Genomic DNA, 25,002 nt, shown 5'->3' with positions numbered 1-25,002 from the left:
GGCCGAAGCCAGGCAGAGACAGAGGGGAGGGAGGACCGGGAGGTGGATGTATGGACAGGTTAGAGGTAGATGGGTGGGTGCTGGAGTGGTGGGGGAATTGGGTGTCTGTGGGCTGAAAAGGGAGCTGACGTGTGGATGGATCGAGGGCTGAGGGGCAGGGTGACAGGGCTGGGGACAGACAGTGGGACCACGACGTGTGGCGGTGGGGACTCAGGCCCTGGCTCACCAGTGTGTTTGCATGCGTGTGCGCACGCAGCCCCGGTCCTCCACACCTCCGGTATGACTTTACGTCTTCATTTCATCCAAGTGAGAAAAGGGGGCCTGACCTTTGCTCCCGGCTCTGCCAGGCACTAGCTGTGTGGTCTTCGCATTTCCTGTGCCCTCTCAGCACCCGTTCACACGTCAGTTAAGCAGGGCTCCGTAGAGTGAGCTGCCGACCTCGCGGGGCCGTTGTGAACATTGCTGGTATGGTGATGGGACAGGTCCTCGTAAGTTGCAGGAGGCAAACAAGAGTGTGTTGAGGCTTTGATGGGTATGTGGAGGGCACGATTCCAGGGTGACCACCAGCAGCCTCATCGTGGGTGTGTCTCGATATATGTGACCGTTAATAGCCTCATCATTGGCATGTTCAGATATACATGACCGTGTCCTGACATACGTGACAGTTAATAATGGTTGTGCCCTGACTGCCACGACCATGAACATCTTTATCGTGGCCTGTCCCAATGCACATGGCTGTTAGCGTGCTCGATCCTTCCATAACCTGAACCCAATTCGAGTCCCAGACTTTGCTCTCGTTCCAGCCATAGAAGGACCCCTGACTCTGGTCGTGTGCTGAGCTCTAGCCCAGTCGTGGGCACAGGAAGGGCCCTGATCCTGGTTCTAGACTGAGCCCCAACCCTGGCTTCAGGCTTGGTTCTGCCCCAGCCATAGAAGGAACCCTTACCTGTCCCCTAAAATTATTTCTGACCTCCCTCATGGACTGATCCCTGACCCTAGACCTTTGCTGAGCCCTTCCCTTCCAAGCAGGTACTCTTTTTTTTTTTTTTTTTTTTTTTTTTGTGGTACGCGGGCCTCTCACTGCTGTGGCCTCTCCCGTTGCGGAGCACAGGCTCCGGACGCGCAGGCTCAGCGGCCATGGCTCACGGGCCCAGCCGCTCCGCGGCATGTGGGATCTTCCCAGACCGGGGCACGAACCCGCGTCCCCTGCATCGGCAGGCGGACTCTCAACCACTGCGCCACCAGGGAAGCCCTGAGCAGGTACTCTTGACTGCAGTTTAGTTTGGTGTGGAGAACAGCCACCAAGATAGATTAGGCTGATGTGGTCAGGACCTTCTTCCCCATAAATATTCTGAATAAAGTAAAACTCTAAAAATACACAGCCATCTCAAAACAAAAGAAGAGGAATTTCCCAGTTCTCGAAAATGAAGAGAGAAATCAGAGCCAAGGGAGTGAGAGGAAGCAGATGCTCCCATAGTCCATGAGGGCTTGGGACCGATACAGATCCTACGGGCAGGGCACTGGGGCTCTGATACCCCCACAAAGCCAAGAGATGGGGGAAGTAGAGCCAAGCCCAGGACTTGGAATTAGCATCAGAAGAACTGGGAACCGTAGGATGCTATGAAACAGACAAAACAAGGTGTTTAAAGCCAAAGTTTGAGAGAAATAACAGAACTCATAATGAAAGAACAACACAGTGGGGGGGGGAAAATCAGGATAAGCAGATTTTAAAAGGATTCCTAAAGAAATGTTATTGAAACAAAAATAGAGCCCCTGAGATTTTAAAAATCCGTGCCTGGGAAACAATATGGTAGACCCACCTGAAGGAAGAAACTATGAATTAAAAGATAATCTGAGGAAACTACCCGAAGTTCAGCACAGAAAGATAAGGAGATGCAAAATATCAAAGAGTAGACAAAAAATATGGAGGCCAACTGAGAAAAATCCCAGCCTAAATAGAGTCCCAGAGGGAAAGAGTTAAAAGATTGGGGAAGAGGCAATATTTGAAGAGTAAATGGCTAAGACTTTTCTAAAATTGAACGAGGACAGGAGACTCCAGTTTGCAGGAGTGTAAGTCTGAAGCAATGAAGTAAAAACAAAGCTACCCCTAGACCTGTCATAGTAAAATTTCACAACACCATAGACGAAAAGAAAAACCTGAATTGCCAGAGAATGATGACTTAGAAAGGAACGGGGGTCAGACTGACAGCGGAGGTCTGATCAGCAGATGCTAGAAGACAGCGGAACGGTAACTTCAAAGTCTTGGGTCAGAATGCCTTTGCACCTGGAATTCTATGCCTAGTAACCTCGCTCATTCAAGAGTAAGGCAGAGACGCTCCGGGCCCCGGGGTCACAAGGGTGCAAGGCTAGTCATGGGGAGCTGACCCACTGCACTGATTGAAGGTCCAAACTGGTCAATAAACCAATACCAGTAGGCAGCTGGGTCTGGCTAGACCCCACACCAGGCTCTGGTGGGTGGTTCCTGGGAGTCTCTTGCCAGAGGCCGTCACGTGGCCACGTTCAGCTGCACGTTCAGAAAGAGGTGCTTGGGCAGCCTGAGGTCTGTCATCCAGGGACCCAGGGACTCTGCGCTGCAGAAACAGAAGATTTGCCTTCTGCTCTCTGGGCTGCTTCTGTGTGCAGAGACCAGTGGATGGAAGAAGAGCCTCCTTCCTCTCTGGCCTGGGTGTCCCCTCTGTTGCCTTGTGACAGGGTTGCTCCACAGACCCCTGTCTTCCAGAGGGAGGGGGCTCACTCTTGCGGCCCGAGGTCAGCATCCTTTTCACCAGCTTTTCCTGAGCAGAGTCTGGGGGAGGGTGAAGGGACAGCCTACCGCAGAGCCTCCATCCACACTGCTGAGTGAGCGGGTCACAGCTTTTGTTGAACTGGACCCAGGCCCTTCCCGTGGCTCTGTTCAGAGGAAACCCACAGGAAACCCACTCCTGCCCCTGGATGACAGCTGTCCTGGGAAGCCAGTCCACCTGCCGACCTTCTGTAGACACACGTGGTTTGAGGAAGCCAGGCCAGCATCAGGGTTTTCCCAGGTGCCTAAGCGATCATCCCATGATCCAGTGCTTGTGCTTTTACGGGACAGAAGGAAGGCCCGTGGGTTCGTTGCCAGCATGAACATGTCAGTTTTATGTCTCGATATCGAGGGCTGACAGGGCCCTTTAGTGTCTGTGGTCTATTGAGAAGATGACCTGAACACCTGGGAAGAAAGGAAAACGTGAGGCGACAGAAAAGCAGGTGGCAAGGATGGGGCTCACGCAAGGTGGCTCCCTGTGGCTTGGAGGGCCCTGCAGGGGGAAGAGGAAGGGAAGGTATATCCTGCCCCCTGGGGGGGCACTGGTGTCCCCAAAAAGAAAGGGCTGAGGTGGCTGGCAGAAACGGCATGAAGAGGAGGGGTTGGGTGGGGACTCTCCTGAGAGGGAGAGAGAGGGAGAAGGAGGGAGGGTGGGACCCCTCTAGTGCCCTTCAGCCCTGGGGCCCCTCACACTCAGCAGGTGCTCATTGCATAGCTCGAACCAAGGACGTGCTGGGGCTGCAGAGGTTGGTGGAGGCCCAGGCCAGAGGGGCCCTGATGGGTCCAAGCCCCTCCTGTCCATCCTCTTTCCACTAAGAAATCTGGAACTTCTGGGTTCCTTGTTCTTTCGAGATGAGAATGTCAGGGCAGGTGCCATGCCAGGGTGTGGTCCCTGACTGGCCTTGGTCTGGAAAACACGCTGACTTGCCTGTTGTTGGAAACACACTGCAGGAATGCTTGTGGGTGGCCACTGCACCATTGGTGGCCTCTGAAATGGGTTTTTATGGGGTTTTGCCTTTTTTCTGAACAAACGTTTGATTGAACCCAGTGTGACTTAGCTGTGTGTCCACACAGGTGTGTGCATGTCTGTGTGTGTGTGGACGTACACGAGCACGTGTGAGTGTGTGCGTGCGTGCGCGTGCATGCGCACAGGCATTGTCCCTGCTTGTGGTTGTTCCCACCTTGAATTTCACGTACTGACTTGGTATTTGGGTCGGTTTGCCACCCGCGATCTGACAAGGGTATAGGCCAGGGGTGGTGGGGGTCTGGGAGGTCCTGGTTGTCGGGAGGGAAGGGATGGGCTAGGAGGGGTGGGAGTGGGGAGTGGGGCCCGGGTGCCGAGGGACGAGTCCTGCCTCTCACCCGTTTACTCTGTTTCTCGATTCCAAGCCTCCATTCGGAGAAGGAAAGGGGGTGAGTCGTCTGCTGTGCTCGGGGCCCAGCTTTGCCTGACCCTTGGCTGCGGAAGTGCTTGTGTGGGAGGGGCTCCTGTTCGAGTCAGGGGGTCTGGGAGCCTGGGTTGCACCCTCCTGTTGGCCTTCTCCGTGGGGGGGCTGCTGGGGGCGCAGTGGAAGGACCTGGGAAGGGTCAGATGGGCCTGGGATGGTGAGTGTGGCCACAATCCTCGGGGGCTCGAGTGAGCTGGGGGCAGCGGTGTGAGGGCCATGGGGGCTGCTGAGGCAGAGCTGGAAAGGCATCCCAGTGGAGGCCACAGCGCGTGCCACAGCCCGGAGCAGAGGCGGGAAGGGTCCAGAGGGCCCAGCTGTGGAGCTCGCTTGGGGAACAAGGTGACCGGGCTGGTGGGGGCGGGGGTGTCAGGTGCTCAGCCCCAGCCCGTGCCGCTTCTCTCTGCTTGTTTCCTGGGGCTCCTGTGCCTGGTGTGTGGGTCCCGCCTCTGTGCTTGGCCCTTTAGGAGCGGGAATCTGGGCCCCAGAGCTGCTGACTTGACCACCCCGCGCCTCCCGTCAGACCTCCCACCCTGGATCCTTTGAAGCTCCTTCCTGGATGTCCTGGATGTCCAGCCTGGCTCCGTGAGGCGCAGCAGCCAGGCGGGGACAGAGTCTGGGCCTGGGCGCTGAGGTCCAGGGTCTGGTGGGGTCTAGGGCCTGGCCTTTGCCAGCCGGCTGCACCTCACGTGGAGCCTGGAGCCTCCTTCTGCTGCACAGGAGTCCGTGCCAAGCAGGGGCCTGAGGTGGCTTTGTGGCCCCAGGCGTGTGTGTTCACTCGTTTGTCTTTGTGCCTGGTGCCCGCCCACCCCTCACTCCGGGATCCACTGGGCCTTCCCTGTGCCAGGGACACACTTGCCCATCTGTCTGAGCCCAGGTTCCCTGTGTGACCTGCGATCTCACCCTCTGAATTCTCCCGTCGCCCTTGCCCCGGTCCCAGGTGAAATGCTTTCCCTTTTCAGGGTCTTTTCAGGTATAAAACAGATGACTAGGTCTCCTCTGGGGACACTTTTCTTCACACCTTTGAGGCAGACACACAAGCTATTTCTGGAATGTTTTGGTTCTTTCCTCAGCTCATTAGCGGGGCTCCCAGGGTGCTCTGCTGTGGCCTGTGTGCTTCTTCCAGTCGTAGGGGAAGTGACGGCGATTCGTCGCCCCCGCAGGCCCCTCATCCCTGCTTGGGTCCTGGTTCAAACAGCTGCATCCCCAGCTGCGTCCCTGCCACATAGCGACCCTGACAGCCAGTGTAGTGCCCCAGACCTGGTTCCTAATGGGCTTCATTTCTTTTGTTAAGTATCTAAAGTCATTTATTTAAGAATATAGTTTTCTCATTTTGTTGGGGGTTGGTGTCAACCTCACCAGCTTGTAGTTTGCAGAATTCTTGATGCTTTTCCTTTTGAAAATGAGTCTCGTCTGGCCTCAGCACCATGGCCCCATGGCCAACAATATTCGCTTTGCTAATAACTTCACGTGCACACTGCTCTGGGTCTCTGAGCTTGAGTGCTTCCGGACCTAGAGACGCAGCCCGTAAATCCAGAGCTCGGGTGAGCGTGCGCCCCGTGAGGCCCACGGAAATATCTTCTCTCCGCTCATGTCTTTATGTCTGTGGTTTCCGGATAATCTGGTTGTTAAGTCTGATCTCTTACTTACCGGATCTATGATCTGGGGCAACTTATCTCTCCCAGAGCTTCAGATTCTTCTTGGGTAGAATGGGGGCAATAGTGATCCCTTCTGCCTGTGGTGGTTGCAGCATGAGAGGGGCCACATAAACCTCTTCTAACTCTGGAAATCCCCACGGGCTTAGCAAATGGTGATCATGGTGATTTCAGCTTCCAAAGGGCAATTACTTACCTCATTACAGAAGCAAACAGGAAGGCCCCTCTCACAGCCCGCCCCTGTCTGCGCCTGGTGGCGCTGGGAGCTGTGCACAGGCCAAGCGAGCTGGTCTGTAGATGGAGCGTGTTTTGCTGGTCACTCGCAGCGTTTGTTGAACTCTCTTGTATTCGGGGACCAGGCTGGACGCGCCGGGCACAGCTGTAGCACTTCTGCCGTGTGTGCTAATTCTCACAACAGACACTGAAGCAGGTACCTTTCTTAATGCCTGTTATCAGATCAGGAAACCAAGTCGCAAAGAGATTAGGTCAGAACAGTCAGTGTACAGGATGGGTCTGGGTTGGGTCGGGTACTGTACATCTCGGAGGAGTTTATTTCCTTCCCCACAGCAATGACTGAGCAGTGCTGGGAGGAGGTGTCAGGGCTGACCACAGTTCTTCAAGGGGGGCACTTGGGGCATAAAAGGACTAAGTGTAACCAGATGCGTGGTCCTCTATGGTTGGCACAGCTCCTAAGAGTCTGGAAGGGCTCAGGGATTTCGAGGCTGAGTGATGGGTGGGCTGCGGTGGGGCTCTTGGATGAGAGGGGCAGTGTGGCGGCCAGGTGCACGTGGGAGCTGCCCCCAGCCCCTGCAGTGTCCCGTGTGCTGGCCCTAAGCGGGCCCTCCCCAGTCATCCGTCCACAGCTGATAGGTTTCAGACACAAGTGTTTACCAAAATCTCCAAGTCACTCGCTAATCAAAAGCACCACTTTCAGAAACATTACGTAGCTTTAAGAAAAACAAGCAAACAGTTTTTCTTTTCCAACAGATTTGAAGAGCGCCGCCCGAGGGCACCTGGTTCAGGCTCAGCCCTGGGCTTGTCCTTCCCGCTCCTGGCTTCTGGGGCTGCTTTCTAAGGGGCCGGTGGAAGCCCCCCAGCACTGCCCCTCCCAGTGTCCTCTTCTCTGCACCCCCCACCCTTGGTGGGGCTGCCTTTCGGGGGTTGTAGGTTCTGTGGCCTCCTGATCCGCATGCAGCTATTTCTTAGGTCTCTAGCCTCGGGCAGTGAGCCCGCCCCGACCCCCACGGTTCTTGCTTTATACACATTCTCTGTGGGCAGCGACTGTGCATCAGGTCTGTTCTGGGGCTACAGCCTATCTTTTGGTGCAGTGGCAGTACAGGCAGGCGAGGAATGCCACGTGCTAAGGAGAAGAATGAAAGGGCAAAGGGAAATGGGGAAATTCAGGAGGTCTCTGGGCTGTAAACAGTCCCGCCCCCTGCCTGGTTCTCTCCCTAATGGTCAGCCAGGCTTTTCCTGGAGTGGGGTTCGCGGGGTCCCCTGGGGCCTCCCTGAGGACGGAGGGGCCAGGCTGGAGCAGGGTCTGGGTTCTGGTGTGTGAGGGGCTTGGATGGGATACAAGTTGTGGGGCCTCCTGTCTTGTGTCTGGATTGTGTGCCTTGGGGAGGGAGGGGCCGAGGTGGGCGGGGCCCAGTGGCCTCTGTCAGCAGCCCCAGCCAGGATGCGTGAGTGGGGCTGCAGGGGGCGGTAGCGGGTTCGAGGTCCCTGTGGCTGAGACGGCACCTCCTTGGCTGTGCAGAGAAGCTGGACGAGATCCTGGCAGCTGCCACGGAGCCGGCGCTGAGGCCGGACATCGCGGATGCTGACTCAAGAGCTGCCACCGTCAAACAGCGGCCCACCAGTCGGAGGATCACCCCTGCCGAGATCAGCGTAAGCCAGCCTGGCAGCTGGGGGCGCTGGGGGATGGGTGGGGCACGGGGTCAGAGTGCCATGGCCCCTACTGGGTGTTTGTGCATTTTGGAGGGTGAGGGTCCATCATTTGGACTCCACTCTCCAGGGGTGGGGGTGAAGGACCCCATAGCGTCTCCCGAAGACACCTGGGGCCATCAGCCCTCAGAACAGCCACAGTCCAGCTCGTGCTGAGCTCTCACTCTTCTGGCGCCTCCCGCCTTCGGCAGGTTCTGTGCCACCTAGAGCAAGGACCCCAGCCGTGCTGAGGCCACAACATGGTGTCGCTGTCCCCCCCGCCCACTCCTCTCACTTGGCACCTTCTGGGCTGCTCCCGCAGCCTCACCTCGGCCATACCCAGGACCCCTGACTGCTCTGGCCCGTCTGCATCACCCCTGCCCAGTGCTGCCTATCCCTGTGGGCCCGCAGCCATGCCCCTGCTTCTTGGAGGCAGGGCCTGGGCCTGGCTTCTGGGTCAGACACCGTGGGAATTAGCACTGTTGGAATTAGCACATGGGGTGTCTGATCTCAGGCTTGGGAGGAGGATGGTTGGGGCTGGATGGGCAGCTGGGGACCCCAGTGCTCTGGAACCTCCATATACCTCCACCCCCTCCAACTCTCACAGTCACTGTTTGAGCGCCAGGGCCTCCCAGGCCCAGAGAAGCTGCCAGGCTCCCTGCGGAAGGGGATTCCACGGACCAAATCTGTAGGTATGGCTGGGCTGGGAGCTGCATGGGGCTGGAGGACTGGGGCGGGGGCTGGAGCGCGTGCGGGGCTGGAGGACCCCGTCTCTCCCCACCTTTCGACTGAGGTTTCCGGTTTCTCTCTGAGTCCTGTCTCTCCCTGGCCCCAACCCAGGAATCTCATTTTTTGTGGACGTATATGGATGTGCGTGTGGGGTGTCAGCCCTTCCCCCAACCCAGAGATACTTTGCTGAAAGATACCCTTGAGGCTTCTCGCCATCTGTCACCCCCTGCCAGTGGGCACCCCCGTCTGTACTTCCCACGGACACCAGCATCCCTGTCCCTGGGTCTTCCATATCCTACCTGGCTGTGCCCCCTCCAGCCCGAGTACCTGTCACGTTTCTGATGCTAAGCTACCCTCCCCTTGAATCTGCCCTCTCCCCTCCCCCCGGCACCCCAGTTATTGCTCTGTATCTCTCCTCTCCTTCACAGCCAGTTTTCTCCGGAAGTCACCCATATTTGCTGTCTTCCATTCCCTGCCTGCCTCTCGGCCTTTTAGGGAATTGTCCATACCTGAAACTGTTCTCACCAGGGTCACCAGTGGTTTCCAGGGCGTTCCTCCCAGTGGACACATTTGATTTTGCTGCTCCCTCCTCCATGGAATTTTCCTACCCAGGGCTTCTAAGACAACACTTAACTGGTTTTGCCCTCAGTTCTCAGGCTGGACCTGTTCAGTGCCCATCGTTCCCCTGCAAGATGTGGGTCTTTCTCAAGGTTATGTCCTTAGCCTCTTTGCCTTCTGCACCTGTCTCCTTGGGGCCTCATCACATCTCACCCTTGGCCATCTCCTCTCTTGTTGACCCCAGACTGGGTCATCTAATAAGCCCCGCCCACTGCTCCTCCCTTACCTGCCCACCTGTCCATCCATCCACCTACAGACATGTCCAGTTGTCTGTCCATCTGTTCACCCACTGGCCTTTCCACTCGTGCATCCGTTTGTCCCTGTGTACCCCACCGCTCTGTGTTCTACACACACTGGTTCATTTAGTACTTACAGGAACCCTGCTGAGGTAACACCATCAGCACCTCTGGATTATAGATGAGAAAACAGAGGTAAAATGACTTGCCCAAGGTCACACAGCTGCCTTACCTGTCTTCTATTCACTCATCTGGCCAGTTTCTGCAAACCCAATCCCTCATTCACCCCAGGACCCCAGCTGATTGATGCACACTCTAGGCTGATGCTGGGCAGGGTCTGGGGCTCAGTTGGAGGAGGTGACGTGTCTGCAGACAGCTCAGCTCAGCAGTTACATGGGGGGTGCAAAGCACATTTACTAGGGAGCACCAACCATGCTTGGGTGTCAAGAAAGGCCGGGCATGTGTGTGTGTGTTTGGGCTCAGACGTGCCAGATACGTTGCTGAGTGGGGGTTTCTGAGAGATAATGGCATGAATTGCTGACAGTAGTGGTCCTTCAGAGACCGCTATGGGTCATTTCTGTAGGTAGGAGGGTGGGGGAGAGGACACATGAGACTGCAGCTGCTTTGGAGCCAAGAGGCACTCCCCCCTCACCTCCCTGGCCTAAGCCCTGGGCATCCTCTGTGGTTTCCTCCTTATTCTCTGCCTCCCCGGACAAATTAGGGATGGCCGGCTTCCTCACCGTCCTTGCAGCCTTACCTGGCCAGGCCTCAGTGTCTTGTGCCTCAGCGTCTGGAGACCACAGCTTTGGTCTCCTCTTGACCTCCTGCCCCAGCTTCACCCTCTAGTCCATCCCTCTGGCCACAGGGGGCTTTCTGCACAAGATGCCACCTCACATCCCTAGAGTTGGTCCTCTGTGGGCTCTGCCTTGCCTTGGGGCCCTGAGGCCTAGCCCCAGCGCCCTCCTGCTTCATCTAGGGACCTTTGTCTCTGCCTCCCTCTGTGTGACATCTACCAGGACTGGCTGTTCTCCACCTGCCCTCATCTGCCTGGATGGCCTGTCCCTCAGCCCCACCCAGTCTCAGTACTGACCACCACAGGTCCGCATCTAAGTGCCTGTCCTTCAGGCTGTAAGCCTCAGTGGAGACTGCCAGCTGGTCCCTGCTCACCCTCCTGGACCCTCCTGTGCTCGGTCCATGGGTGGCTCATCTTTAATCCCCCTTGCCCTAGCCTGCCGCCTGTCACCCACTTGAACGCCGGCTGAGGTGTCAGACTCCGGGACTCCTACCCCTTGTCCTGGCTACGTGGCCCTGGGCACACATCTCAAGCCTTGAAACCTCAGGGTTGAGGTTCGCACAGAGGGCGGTACTCACAGACTGAGTACTGAGTAACTGCTCGCGGTGATGGTAGATGCAGGTCCTGCACCTTGAGGCTGGTGCGCAGAAAGTGCTGGCGAAATGCTCACGGCTGTTGTTTGGATTCCCGTTTTCATCGCAAGGAAAGTGACTTGTCTTTACCCTGGGTCAGAACGTGGCACGCTGACCCTCCGGCGTGTCCCAGGTGCAGTAGCTTGTCCCACGTGGCTCCGTCTCGCGCACAAGCTTGTGGGTGTTGAGCTGCTGCGCAAGAAATGCAGCAGGGAGGAGACCCAGGCCGGACCTGGCACGGAATCTGTGTCCAGCAGTGGGGGTGGAAGCCTGGCCTAAAAACGATGATGGTGGTGGTGATGATGATGGCGACGACCTCAGCCACCTTCCTGGGGGCGCCGCTGGGGGCTCAGCCCTGTGCTATGAGCTTTGAATGGCTTCACTCCGCGCTTCCGTGGGAGGGCGCAGGTCTCCAGAGATGAGGAAACTGAAGCGCCAAGAGGTTAAGAGGCATCAGACAGGAAGTGGCAGGGCTGGAGCTCAAGCCTTCTCTCACACGAAAGCTCCCGCATGCGCCACGCCCCTTGCTGAGCCCTTACGCAGGACACACGCGAACAGTGCCGGGTGGGAGGCCTGCTGAGCACTGTGGTGGCCAAAGGAGGAGGTGGTCAGGAACAGGCAGGCTGCATCGTCGTGAGTTCATAAAAATGGGACCAAGCCCAGAGTGAGGCCAGGTGTAGATTCCCAAAGACTTGTTCCAGAGACCTGTGTGTCAGCACTGAGGAGCCACCCCTCCACTGTCCTTGCATCGGGCTGCCTTACACCTGCAGCCTAACCGAACACACCTGCAGCACAGGTGTACGCATTGTGTACACGGAACACTCGGGAGGCCCTGCCCTGTCCCGGCTGGGCGGCGGGACGGTGGGGGCTCTGAGCGCCAGCCCTGACCCCGCACAGGTCCTAATGACAAGCTGAGTGCGGCAGGAAGTAGGGTTCACTTTCAGTCCATGTTGTCCATGAGAGAACTGGGGCGTAGAGGGGCTCAGGGCCTGGCCTGGGGTCACACAGCCCATAAGGAGTGAAACTAAAATACGTGTCAGGTGCTCAGCCTGCCATTCCACTGCCGCCCGCCCTCCCTCCTGCCCAGCCTTTCTGAATTTCTGCCACTAGGGCTACGGCAGTGACCTGGCAGCCTCCCCCAGTCCAGTGCCCGTCGGTCTCTGGGGTAGAGCCTTTCAGGACTTCTCTTTACAAAGCCTCCCTCACCTGGGCATCGGCTCTCTCCCCGGCCACAGCCCTGCTGCCCCCTTGTCCACAGCGCGTCACTCCCGCTTGGGAGAGTTCCCGCTCATTTCTGACCATCTCCCTTCTTCCCGCCTCTGGTTGCCACCAGGGCCTCCCAGTGACACCTGCTTGTTCCACTGCTGGTGGTTCTGAGATGAGGCCTTAAGCAGTCTTGTGTGCGAAGGCCTGTGCCAGCCACCTCCTGGCCCTTCTCTGCAGTTCTGTCCCCACGACTGGGGGTGGGGGTGGGGCTGCCCCTGCCCTCCTGCGGTGTTGACCTTGGGCTCTCTCCATGTACCCAACCTGAGGAGGCAGAATTTGGGTCTTCTGTCACAGCCTCCGCTGGGGGGCCCTCCTCTCCGCTATATCTGAACGGATACCTCTCCCCAGTCTCCGCAGGAGCCCTCCCAACCCGGCGGGGACGAGCCCAGACTGGGGATCTTGCTTAGATCCCCTGCTCTGGGATCCCCGTGTCTACCCCTGATCTCATACTAGCGCCCACGCCCACCCTGACTCCGTCCTCTGGCTGGCGGCCAGCACCGCCCGCGGATTAAGAAGGCGCCTTGGCGTCCGGGACCTTGGCTGCCCTGGGGTGGGGGGTGGGTGGGGGCGGGGCCGGCCTCTGCGGACGGGGAGGGGCCTCCTCGAAGGCCCCTGGCTCCTGGGCCGGGCTCACCGGGGCCCCTCTGTCCGCAGGGGAAGATGAGAAGCTGGCGTCCTTGCTGGAGGGGCGCTTCCCGAGGAGCACGTCGATGCAGGATTCAGTGCGCGAGGGCCGAGGTATCCCGCCCCCGCCGCAGACCGCACCGCCGCCCCCGCCCGCACCCTACTACTTCGACTCCGGGCCGCCCCCCGCCTTCTCGCCGCCGCCTCCGCCGGGCCGCGCCTATGACACCGTGCGCTCCAGCTTCAAACCCGGTCTGGAGGCGCGCCTGGGCGCGGGCGCCCCGGGCCTGTATGATCCCGGCGCGGCCCTGGGGCCGCTGCCCTACCCGGAACGGCAGAAGCGCGCGCGGTCCATGATCATCCTTCAGGACTCGGCGCCCGAGGCAGGCGACGTCCCCCGGCCCCCGCCAGCGGCCACTCCGCCGGAGCGCCCGAAGCGTCGGCCGCGGCCGCCCGGCCCCGACAGCCCTTACGCCAACCTCGGCGCCTTCAGCGCCAGCCTCTTCGCGCCGTCCAAACCTCAGCGCCGCAAAAGCCCGCTGGTGAAGCAGCTGCAGGTGGAGGATGCGCAGGAGCGCGCGGCCCTGGCCGTGGGTAGCCCTGGCCCGGCGGGCGGCAGCTTCGCCCGGGAGCCCTCCCCGACACACCGCGGGCCTCGGCCGAGCGGCCTCGACTACAGCCCCGGAGACGGCCCCGGGCTCGCGTTCGGCGGCCCGGCCCCAGGCAAGGACCGGCGGCTGGAGGAGCGGCGGCGCTCCACCGTCTTCCTGTCTGTCGGAGCCGTCGAGAGCAGCCCTCCTAGCGCAGATATGCCCTCCCTGCAGCCCTCCCGCTCCATTGACGAGCGCCTGCTGGGGGCCGGCGCCACCACCGGCCGTGACCTCCTGCTGCCCTCCCCTGTCTCCGCTCTGAAGCCATTGGTCAGCAGCTCGAGCCTTGGGCCTTCGGGCTCCACCTTCATCCACCCGCTCACCGGCAAACCCCTGGACCCCAGCTCACCCCTGGCCCTTGCCCTGGCTGCCCGGGAGCGGGCTCTGGCCTCCCAGGCGCCCTCCCGCTCCCCCACACCTGTGCACAGCCCTGACACCGACCGCCCTGGGCCCTTGTTTGTGGATGTGCAGGCTCGTGACACTGAGCGAGGGCCCCTGGCCTCCCCAGCCTTCTCCCCGAGGAGCCCCGCCTGGGTTCCTGTGCCTGCTCGCAGGGAAGCCGAGAAAGCTCCCCGGGAGGAGCGGAAGTCACCGGAGGACAAGAAGTCCATGATCCTCAGCGTCCTGGACACATCCCTGCAGCGGCCAGCCGGCCTCATCGTCGTGCACGCCACCAGCAATGGGCAGGAGCCCGGTGGGCTGGGGGCCGGAGAGGAGCGCCCGGGCACCCCAGAGCTGGCCCCGGCCCCCACGCAGTCGGCCGTGGTGGCAGAGCCCCTGCCTAGCCCCCGGGCCCAGCCCCCTGGCAGTACCCCGACCGACCCCGGGCTGGGCCAGGGCAGCTCAGAGGAGGAGCCAGAGCTGGTATTCGCCGTGAACCTGCCGCCGGCCCAGCTGTCCTCCAGCGATGAGGAGACCAGAGAGGAGCTGGCCCGCATCGGACTCGTGCCGCCTCCTGAAGAGTTTGCCAATGGGGTCCTGCTGGCCACCCCACTCCCTGGCCCAGGTCCCTCGCCCGCCACGCTGCCAGGCCCGGCCTCAGGGAAGCCGAGCAGCGAGCCGCCCCCTGCCCCCGAGTCCGCAGCGGATTCGGGGGTGGAGGAGGCTGACACGCGCAGCTCCAGCGACCCCCACCTGGAGACCACGAGCACCATCTCCACAGTGTCCAGCATGTCCACCCTGAGCTCGGAGAGTGGGGAACTCACCGACACCCACACGTCCTTCGCCGACGGACATACTTTTCTACTCGAGAAGCCACCAGTGCCTCCCAAGCCCAAGCTCAAGTCCCCGCTGGGGAAGGGGCCGGTGACTTTCAGGGACCCGCTGCTGAAGCAGTCCTCCGACAGCGAGCTTATGGCCCAGCAGCATCATGCCGCCTCCGCCGGGCTGGCCTCCGCTGCCGGGCCTGCTCGCCCTCGCTACCTCTTCCAGAGAAGGTCCAAGCTGTGGGGGGACCCCGTGGAGAGCCGGGGGCTCCCCGGGCCCGAAGACGACAAGCCAACTGTGATCAGTGAGCTCAGCTCCCGCCTGCAACAGCTGAACAAAGACACCCGCTCCCTGGGGGAGGAGCCGGTTGGCGGCCTGGGCGGCCTGCTGGACCCCGCCAAGAAGTCGCCCATCGCGGCAGCTCGGTGAGCAGGGCGGTGTGGGGAGGGTCCTGTCCCCTGTCCATGCCCACCCCGTTCTTCCTCTTGTCCTTCCACGGTTCCCTCTGTTCCTCCTCCACAGCCCGTGCTGTCCCCTCCCTCACCTGTCCGTGGCACCCATCCCTGTGCTTCTCCCGTCCACATCTTTGTCCTTTATCTGGCCTTGCTTTACCTGTCTGAGACCGAAGGCTCTTTCAGCGATCTGAAATATCAGGGGTTCTGTTCTCTCTGTCCCTGTCGGTGCTGGCAGTGGGAGCTGGGCACCCACCGGAGACCCAGGCTGGCCATGAACGCCTTCACAGCCCTCCTGGAGGCTCCCTGCCGCGGGGTCCCTGTGCTCTCGCTCTCACACCTGACGTGGCTGCCTCTGCTACCATCAAGGGTCGTTCTCTGGTCCACACTCAAGGTGCAGCTCTCCCCCACCCCCACCCCAGCTACTTGGCTTCTCTGTGGCCACATGGCTGTCCCACGTGGCCAGTGCCATCGTTCCTCACTTCCTTTCGTAGCTGCCTTGCTTCCTTTTGAAACCTGGAGTACACTGGACCCTTTTCCTCTTAGGACCCACCACCAGTTTCCCGTTTTCTGCCCCGGAAACATTTCTGTTCTGTCTCTCAGCACCGCCTCAGAGTCTCTCAAGCACAGGTCCCTGTGCGTGATTTTCAAAGTGCATCGGGAAGCCATTCTTGGGCGGAAATCATGCCGTTTTTCTGTACCTCTGTCCACTCTCTCTTCTCCATACTTTACCCGTTCCTCTGTCCTCCCCGCCCACTTCCTACACAAGGTGGGGACTTAAAGAGGCCACATGGTGCCCTGGAAGTGGGGGGAGGGGCCGAGCAGGGGGCTGGGGTGCTGCTCTGGCTGGGCAGAAGCTGCCAGAGCCTCTGGGCTCATCCCTTGGCCCTTTTCTTGAGGACCTCATTCCCAAGGCTCCGCCCCCAAGGGGTGCCTCCTCGGGCCTGTGGGCTCCAGGCTTGCTGGCGGGAGAGCTGGTTCCTGCCCACGAGTGGTCTGAGGCAGAGCTGGCCGCCCCCTGGCCAGCCCTCGTCTGCCTTCGCCTTCTGCGCCCCGTAGCCCTCCCCCACCTCTGGCTTTGTGGGTAGCACTTGGGTTGCCACCTCCTGAGTCCTTCTCGCCGCCCTGAAGACCAGCCTAGCGAGTCTTTCCTGCCAGCCTTGGGAGGCAGAGTTCACAGAGCAGTGAGGCATCCAGGTCTTGCGCACAAGGGCTTGTCTCATCTACTTTCTTCCAGCTGAGGACTCGAAGGATAAGTGGGGGCTCGGGAGACGAGTGACGCCTCTCCCGCGTGGTTGGGCAGCGCTGCCCTCCGGCTCCCGTCACCGCAGGCTTGCGCCGGGGCCCTCCCCTTTTCGTCTCTTCCAACTCCCAGTTGAATGTGAAAGCCCTCTTCCCAGCAGGGCGATGTTTAAAGTGCCCTTCGAGTGGGTGTCAGGGGTGTGGCCAGGAGTGTCCAGTTGCAGTGAGCAGCCCAGGTCCTAGGCCTCTGTGGAACAGAGGGCGGGGATCCCCGATACAGCCTGGACCAGCCCCCATCTTCGCTCTCTGTTTCTCCCCCCTCCACCAGCCCTTCCTTTCCTCTGTGCCCCTTGGTCCTGATGAAAATTAAAGCCATTGACAGCGGGTAGCACAGTGCCCGGCACAGTGCAGGCCTCAATAAAACATTTGCTAAACGGACGAAAGAACAAAGCTAAACGCAAGTGCTGTCTTTTGTGACTTGAGGTCTAGGGAGGTGGCTTAGGACAAATGCCACAGAAGGACAGACACTTGGTTGAGGTTTGCTGGTTGTCGAGCCCCTTGGCCGAGCTCAGGAGAGCCCAGGTGTTGCCTTAGCTCTGCTGGCTCCTGTGGTGCAGCTGGGCCGTCACAGGGCAGGAGGAGGTGGTCTCTGGGCTGGACCTGCCGCCATGTCCCTCACGGTCGTCCTCAGCGTTTCCCCTTTGTCACGGCGAGGCGCTCTTGGCCAGTGGGTCTGGGTCATGCCAGAACCTGTGTTTGTTTCCTTTCTTGGAAGTGGTGTGGGGGAGGGGCAAGGCCAGCAGTTCCAACCTGTACATCCCATCTGTCCTGCAGGCCCACGGGAGAGTGAGCCTCTTTCCCTCAGGAGTTCCTGCAGAATCCCGGCCTCCGATTGGCTTCGTGTGGATCCCCTGCCTCCCCTGAAACGGTCACTGGGGTCAGGCAGGCATCGGGCTACTGTTGGCCAGGCCTGCCTCATATGCTATCCTGGGAGCCAGGGCATGGGGTCAGCCAGAGCTACCGGATGGGTGCTGAGTGAGGGGGGCGGGTGTCCAAAGGAACGTCAGGTGCTGTTCCCAAAGGTGCCAGATGCCGGAGAGCCTGAAACAAGAGGCTCCCTGTGCCACGGCATTCACCAGCTCTGGCACCTGGCTTTGTTCCCTGACATCGGCCTGGGGTCAGGGGGCCCTGGATCCCCACCTCAGCAGCTTGCATCTGAGTTTGTATTCTTGGACAAACCACTTAACCTCAGTGAACTTCAGTCCCACCCCTGTGAAATGGTGAGGGTGACCAGGCCCTCAGGCGGGCCGGTAGGAGGACTCTTAGGGTCCTTACGGGAAAATGAGCGCTCTGCACTGGAAAAGGCCAAGTCACGTCACCTCCTGTTCAGAGCAATTCTGTTCGATGGATAATAATAGAATCTCCATTTTCCAGACGATAAAATTGAGCTTCTGAGGAGATCCATTCCAGCCAGCAGATGGTGGCATCTGGCCTCAAGCCCCACTCTCTGTCCACTGGAGTATGGGGCCTCTGTCATTCAGCCGCTTCTAGTGACAGACACTGTGTTTCTGTGCGCAGTCCCCTCACACAGAAGCGCGTGTGTTCGTTCTGTAGACCGAGCCTCTGTCTGTCGGTCAGGTGTGTGACAGACAGCACGTGGGTTCTGAAATCACCTGCGGTTGAGCCCAGCCAGTGCCGCTCGAGAGGCCCAGCAGCTCCCGTCTGCCCTGCGCTTCCACTCCCACTTCCCTCTACATTTCCTTCTGCTGCTGTTCACCCTTCCTTCCTTCCTTCCGTCCTCTTACGTGCCCCTTCTTGCCCTCGGACCTGGGTGGAACCATGGCCCCCGGGGTGGGCCCCACTGCCTGTCCTGGACCCTTTACTTCTGGCCCCTGGCAGGTGGCTGAGCAGAGACGCTGTGGCCACGTCCAGTCAGCCCCGCACGTGGCCGGCAGTGGCTGTGGTGCCCATCGGCGCTGCTGGGCAGCTCTTGTTTTGCCGCCAGCGGTGGCTAGAGTCTGACACTCATTTCTCACACAGCGATAAAAGTGCTAGTGATACTGTCTTTCAGAGACATGTCCAAAGTGCAGGAAGTTCTGATGTCCCAGCGGGGCTGTTTCCTTCCCAGGATGAATCCTAGCTGAAGCCCTAGGGCAGTTGCCACGGCCACCCAGTGGGTCACACCCCTGTGCCTTGTCCACTGGCCCCCATGTGTTCCCTCGCAGGCCTGCCCCTCTCCTCACCCGACAGACACCACAAGAGAGGAAGCGCCTGCTCTGCCCACCTTCCTCGCTGGCAGCTCAGTCTAGGCTCCGGCGTCCTTCCCCCGCAAGACACTCTGCGGCCCGAGGTCTAGGAAGACCTCAGAAGGGGAAGGGGACGTTACCCCTTATGTCACGGACTTGAAGCACCTTGTGGAAATGGCACTGGGGCATCCGGAAGGCCCATGGCCTTTGGCTTTTTGGAACTTTGATCCCAGACCATCCACCTCTTTATGCTTCTGGCTTTGGGTCTAGCCTGATAGGCAGAACATTTGTCTGCTCAGAGCCCCACATCTGCTCTGAACTCCCTTTGTCTTCCAGACCCCGCGGGTGGTCTGAAGGGCACATGTCTCTGAGCCCCACAGCAATACTCAGTTTTGCTGTGGCCCTCAGCTTGACACCTGTCTGACCGTCACATCTGATGTTACAGAAAAAAGTTCATGGCGAAATAGCTTTGGAAACCCAAAGTTGATGAGGTTTCTTTCCTGCAGTACTTCTCAGAACTTTTGATGTGCTGTGTGCTGTGGTCTCGGACAGCTTCTTTAGTAGATCACTAATTAGCATCCCACAGAAGACGCACGTTTCTGCGATGGTGGAGAAACCCCGCCCTGGGGACCTACTGTGAGCTCTGTCCTGCTAGCCCATCTGACAGGGATCTGGATAAAGCCATACATGACTGCAGGTGCCTCAGGGCTTATTCTTTTGAAACTGGACCTGTTGTTTGCCGGCCAGTGCAGGGCACAGGGGCCAGGATGTGCTCTGTCCTTGCGGAGGTCCTCACAGGTTGGGGGCCTGTGAGGTGTGTTTTTGCAGCAGATGTGATCAGGGCTTCAGGAGTTCACGGAACTCTGCTAGGGGAGCGGGAAGGGGTCACAGAGGAGGGGTCATAGGGGCATCTGGGTGCATCAAGGTTGGAGCCATGACCTAGTGTGGGCGGTGAGAAGTTAGGGCTGGAGTGAGACACAGAGACCAGAGAGAGTGCAATGGGACGCTCACAAGCCCGTATGTAGTTTGTGCTTCTGTTGAGGAGTATTTCCGTTAATGGGGCTCTTAAATTTCAAAAGGCCACAGGCCTAGACCTGCCCTGCGTGAGTGCAGTGGCAGAAGGCTCCAGGCAGGGACCAGGGCCGGAGTGGGCTTTTTCTTGCCTGTTGGCACCAATGGGTTGACAGGCAGTCGAGCCTGAGAGTGACATGTCACGTTGTTTTATAACGTTTTTTTCGGTGCATATTGTGTTCCTGGCTTTGAGCTAGGCACCAAGCGTCAAGGATAGCAATTAGGAAGTGAGAGGAAAGGTCCCGAGTGAGAGCGCGGAAGGTCTGGGTCCGAGGTGGCTGCGGGCGAGGAGGGCCAGGGTTAATGCTGGGAGTTGGTGGCGCATCGGCCATGGCGGGGAGGATGGAGCGGCTGATGGTGGCTCGCAGGCCTCTGGTGTGGGCAGGACTGGGGCGAGGGAGAGCGTGTTTGGAGACCCCAGGAGAGGTCTGGGGAGAGTCGTTGGCTTCACATGTGGCCTTCTTGGCCACATCGGTCACAGGAAAGGGTGGGAGTGGGTGACACGGCCTGGGAGAAAGTGCGAACTGAGAGGGGAGCCCATCTAGGAAGGAAGGGGTAGAGGAGAGGGTGCCGGGCGCGGGGTGGTGGGGCAGGAGCAGACCTCACTGGTCAAGGAGTCACGAGGAAGCAGGCAGTGCAAGGTTCAGACACTGGTGGCGAAGTTGCTGGGGAGTGTGGAGCCTGGCTGAGACGTCTGGGGAAAGACCGGAAGGCGTCCAGGGGTGCTGTGCCTAGTGAGGTGCCACATGTTAGAGAGTGGGTGGCCCAGAAGCCCTCTGGGAGGCTGGCAGCGGTTGTGATGTGGCCATGCCGCGGTCAGAGGCTGGCTGGGGAGGCCGTCAGACAGCTCAGAGGCGATGGACAGCAGTGGCCCTGCAGAGGTGGTGTGGAAACATGTGGACCTTGACCATGGACGCTCCCGGGTGCCTGGCCTGGGACAATGTGGGAAGTGCCCTGTTCCCCAAGAGGAAGGGGAGAAGCAGCAGACCTCTGGGCCGTGGGCATCCCCGGCCACTCCCTGCTATGCCCTGGGGCCTTAGGAGTGTGACCCGCCCTCTCCCCTGCGCTCCGCTGGGTCAGTCCCTCACTCATGGTACCTCCTGGCACCAGCCCTAGCCTCTGGCAGGTGCCCACCTCCCCACACCCAGTATCTCCCCTCGGCAGGGTCTCCCTGGTGCTTCTGAGCCAGTCTGCCCTCATCCTAGGCCCCCAGCTCACCCCCTGCCAGGGCTCCAGACCGTGCTCCAGGGGACTCTGGGGGTGGGCCACGCAGAACTGCATCCCGAGATGCAGGTCCCCGTGCCAGGGTGGGATGCTTGAGGCCCCGGGGTGCGGGAGGGCCCAATCCCCCAGCACTGCCCCCTCGCCCTCTCCCTAGCAATCACGACCACTTGGGCACCTACCACGTCCTTGGCACCCTCCCCCACCCTCCACTGCCGCCCCACTTTGCTCCGGAACCCAGGCGGTACCGTGGAGGTCAGACGTGGGAGAGGGGAGGGTCTCTTCTGGTGATCGGTGCCTGTTCCTTGAGCCCATCACCCCAGGCGTCCTTTGAGTCCCTCTCTGCTGGGTGGGGGAAGCATGGTCTGGCCTCTTCAAGAGGCTCTGCTCTGGGTCTGAGCAGGTGGGCGAGGCAGCAGGGACAGAGGCTGAGGAGAGGGAGCCAGTGGAAGGCAGTGGAAACCAGGCTGAGTGGGAGGGACAGAGTTGGGTCTCCAGCGGGAGGCTCACCTTGCACGGCTGAGACGGGAAGAGACCAAACCTGCTTTCAGGCGAGGAGGGATGCTCAGGGTGCCCGTGCAGTGTGGGACAGGTGCCAGTCAGGGTAGCACAGAGGTGGGTGGGGGAACCCAGGGGAGGGGTCCTTAGCCCAGTGTGGGCAAGGGCAGGGAGAGGGAGGTGCGATGGCAGCTGGAGAGAGGCCCTTCAGGCAGCAGCAAGGGGACACGAAGCATCCCCAAGTGCCAGGGGTCTGCTGAGCAGCGGCCACACAGGGCTCTTAGTAAAGCCTGTGGATGGACACCACTGTGGTCTGCACTTCACAGACCAGAGAACAGCTCACAGGCAAGCCAGGAGCCCACCCAGCTCTGCCCACGTCGTGCCTGCACTTTCCTTCCTCCAGCAGCTCCAGATGTGTTCCCTCCCATCTCACCTGGGCCCACTGCACCTGAATCCCTCCCTTACTGGGTATCTGGCCAGGGGCCCCTGCACCTGGCTGCCCTCCCTGTGGTCGTGACTGGGGGCCGTGTGCCTGCTTTGAGGGCCTGGGCCGCTAACACTCTCTCTCATTGCTCTCTCCCGCCCATCTGCATGTGGCTGCTCTGTCTAGCTGCGCGGTGGTCCCGAGCGCCGGCTGTGTAAGTGAGCATGCCCATCCCATGCCTCTCGCTGTCTGCGCTGCACCTGCCCGCCTGGATCTCTGCTCTGCGTGGCTTCATGGGGCTTTGGTGCCACTGACGGCCCCATGAGGCTTCCCGTGGCCACAGTAGGGGATAGGGAAAGAAACGGGGTGGAGGTGGCCTGGGATCTAGGAGTGGGTTTTCTCCGGAGGCGTTCCCCCAGCCAGGCCTCCCACCATGGCCATGCTGGGGGGCGTGGCGGGGCTGAAGACCTGGGGTCCTATCAGGTGATGCTGGGAAGTGAAGACCCATCTGTGTGTGTGTGCGTGCGTGTGTGTGTATGTGTGTGTGCGCGTGCACGTGTGCTGCTGTCACTGTCGTGAGCAGGCCACTGCCACTCCTGCCGCTGCTGCTGCATGTGTGTAACACACGTGGGTGCTGCCGCTGCTGCTGCGCGCTGTCCTGTGCGGGGAGGCCGAGTGTCATGGGTGTGTTGCTGCCTCACGCCTGCCCTGCACGTGCCGCCGCTCTGTGTGGGTGTGAACGCCGCCTCGTGTCTGTCTCAGACCTCATGGACTTGTTCCGTCTTGTGCTGCCACCAGCCTGTACCACGACTCAGCCAGCCGTGCGGCCAGCCCAGGTCTTTCTGGGTCCCCTCATGATGACAGAGGGGGAAGTGGTGTGTGGGAGAAGTGGTGAGGGGTCTTGCCGGAGTCTTCCTCTCCAGGGTGTGGGTGGACGGGGCACTGTCCAGAGCTGGTGTCCCGGGCTGTCAGAAATGCGGTGGGAAGCCCTTTGCCCCAGCGGCTGTCTTTCCCCTGGCAGCCTGCCCTTGGAGCCCGCAAAGAGTGGAGGGGGCCAGGGGTTTTACTCCTCGTGGGCCGCTCAGTCTAGGGCCCCGCCTCCCCCAGCAGGGCACTGGCTCTGAGTCTGAGGACCGGGCCAGAGTAACCACAGGACCCTACCCTCCTTTCTTCCTCTGGCCCTGAGGCTACCCACCGAGTCCCAGGCCACCCCCTCCCGCCCCCACCCTCCCACAGTCGTCCTGGCCGCTGGCCCCCGCCCCTCCGCCCACCCCCACCTGGCCTAGTGCCCCTCACCTGGCCTTGACCCCCTCTCCCTCCGCAGGCTCTTCAGCAGCCTCGGTGAGCTGAGCACCATCTCAGCGCAGCGCAGCCCTGGGGGCCCGGGCGGCGGGGCCTCCTACCCGGTGCGGCCCGGCGGCCGCTACCCAGTGGCGCGGCGCGCCCCGAGCCCAGTGAAGCCCGCGTCGCTGGAGCGGGTGGAGGGGCTGGGGGCGGGCGCGGGGGGCGCGGGGCGGCCCTTCGGCCTCACGCCCCCCACCATCCTCAAGTCGTCCAGCCTCTCCATCCCGCACGAGCCGAAGGAGGTGCGCTTCGTGGTGCGCAGTGTGAGCGCGCGCAGCCGCTCGCCCTCGCCTTCGCCGCTGCCCTCGCCAGCGCCTGGCCCCAGCCCCGGGGCCCCCAGCCCGCGCCGGCCCTTCCAGCAAAAGCCCCTGCAACTCTGGAGCAAGTTCGACGTGGGCGACTGGCTGGAGAGCATCCACTTGGGCGAGCACCGCGACCGCTTCGAGGACCACGAGATCGAGGGCGCGCACCTGCCGGCGCTCACCAAGGACGACTTCGTGGAGCTGGGCGTCACGCGCGTGGGCCACCGCATGAACATCGAGCGCGCGCTCAGGCAGCTGGACGGCAGCTGACGCCCCCCCGCCCCCCACGCCCGCGCCCTGCCGGCAGGGTCCCCCACCTCCGCCCCCGGGCCGCGGGCTCGGCCCGCCCCCTAACCCCCACCCCAACGGCGCCCGGGCCAGGAATGTTGCATGAATCGTCCTGTTTGCTGTTGCTCGGAGACTTGCCCTGTACATTGCTTAGTGCCCTCCCAGGCCGTCGAGCCCCACCCAGCACACGGTCAGGAAGGGCGCGGGCCGTGGGGCGGGGGTGGGGGGGGGGGCTGGAGCGGGAGGGGGTTGGGGACGGGGGTGCTCCGGCCCGACCATCTCCCGCTCAGCTCCTGGTGGCTACTTTCGCAGAGGGGGGAACCTAGTCCAGCATGCAAGGTCAAGACACACCTTGGTGACTCGGGGGGAGGGGGGAGACATTGGGGTTCTCGGTTGGGGGCCAAGGAGCCCCCCTGTTTTGCATATTTTAATCCACTCTATATTTGGAACGAGAAAAGGAACAAATATCTCTGTCCTCAATAGCTTCCCTTCCCCTCCCCTCCAGCCCCCCACTGGTTCCGCTGCGGCTGCCCAGTCTTCCATCTCTGGCCCCTCAACTGCCACTGCCACCCCACATGGGGCGGGGGATGCTCCAGCTGGTCTGGGGTTGGCCAGGGTCCTAGTAACCCGCCCTGGGGCCCCGGCTGGGCCCTCTCCCCTCGCTGAGCTATAGTGTGCCCCACCGACCCTTCAGGTGCTGCGTGGAGGAGGGGCGGCAGGCAGCGAGTCCTGCTGGGCACTAGCAAGGTCAGATGGCCTGGGAGACCGTGGCCCTGGACCAGGGGTGGGGTGGGGGTGGGGTGGGAGGGCAGGGCCCTGGCACCCGCCCCCAGCTCTCTCTCTCACAGGGTCCCTCCCCAGTAGGGGTCTAGCCTCCTCCCCACGCTGCTGGGCGACTACAGCAAAGAAGCCTCCCCGCCTCAGACCTGAAGTCTCCAGTTCCGCCCTGCGTGTGTGCGCACATGTGCGAGTGTGTGAATCTCGGGGTGCGACTGAGTGCATCGGAGCCCCGCGTGTGCCTGACTGGAGAGCGGTCCCTAGGGGCCACTCTGGACTAGTGTAGGGGCTTCGGAAGCGTGCACAGGGTGCGTGCATGGGTGTGTGCCTGTGAAAGCACCCCGTCTCCACTTCCAAAGAAAGTCAGAGGTCGTCTTGCACACTGGGACCTGCTGTTTGCCCAGCCTGTCCCTCCAGAGCCTCGCCGAGCCTGCGTGGGCCTTCTTGGCGAAGGCATGCTGCTTGGGAGAGGCCCCCAGGGGCCCCTGGAGGCAGTGCTCTCCCCCCCCCCCCCGTCGGGCTTCATAGGGGCAGCCCTAGAGCCAGGCCACTGCGAG

The 25,002-nt window shown here is 60.9% G+C and overlaps 1 protein-coding gene across 2 annotated transcripts in view; it reads left to right on the top strand.

Moving 5' to 3' along the window:
• The window catches only part of SHANK3 (SH3 and multiple ankyrin repeat domains 3), a 49,850-nt gene extending 25,411 nt beyond the window's left edge, over positions 1-24,439 (top strand). For both annotated transcript variants that reach the window (XM_079938103.1, XM_079938102.1), the window contains 4 exons: positions 7,660-7,790; positions 8,434-8,518; positions 12,755-15,005; positions 23,059-24,439. In XM_079938103.1, the coding sequence (XP_079794229.1) occupies positions 7,660-7,790; positions 8,434-8,518; positions 12,755-15,005; positions 23,059-23,650 (3,059 nt within the window). In that variant the 3' untranslated portion in view covers positions 23,651-24,439. The remainder of the gene's footprint in view (positions 1-7,659; positions 7,791-8,433; positions 8,519-12,754; positions 15,006-23,058) is intronic.
• Positions 24,440-25,002: the final 563 nt, after the last annotated feature.

The sequence above is a fragment of the Stenella coeruleoalba genome (assembly GCF_951394435.1).
Source record: "Stenella coeruleoalba genome assembly, chromosome: 11".
Taxonomy (NCBI): domain Eukaryota; kingdom Metazoa; phylum Chordata; class Mammalia; order Artiodactyla; family Delphinidae; genus Stenella; species Stenella coeruleoalba.
This window is presented reverse-complemented; position numbering and strand designations above follow the sequence as displayed.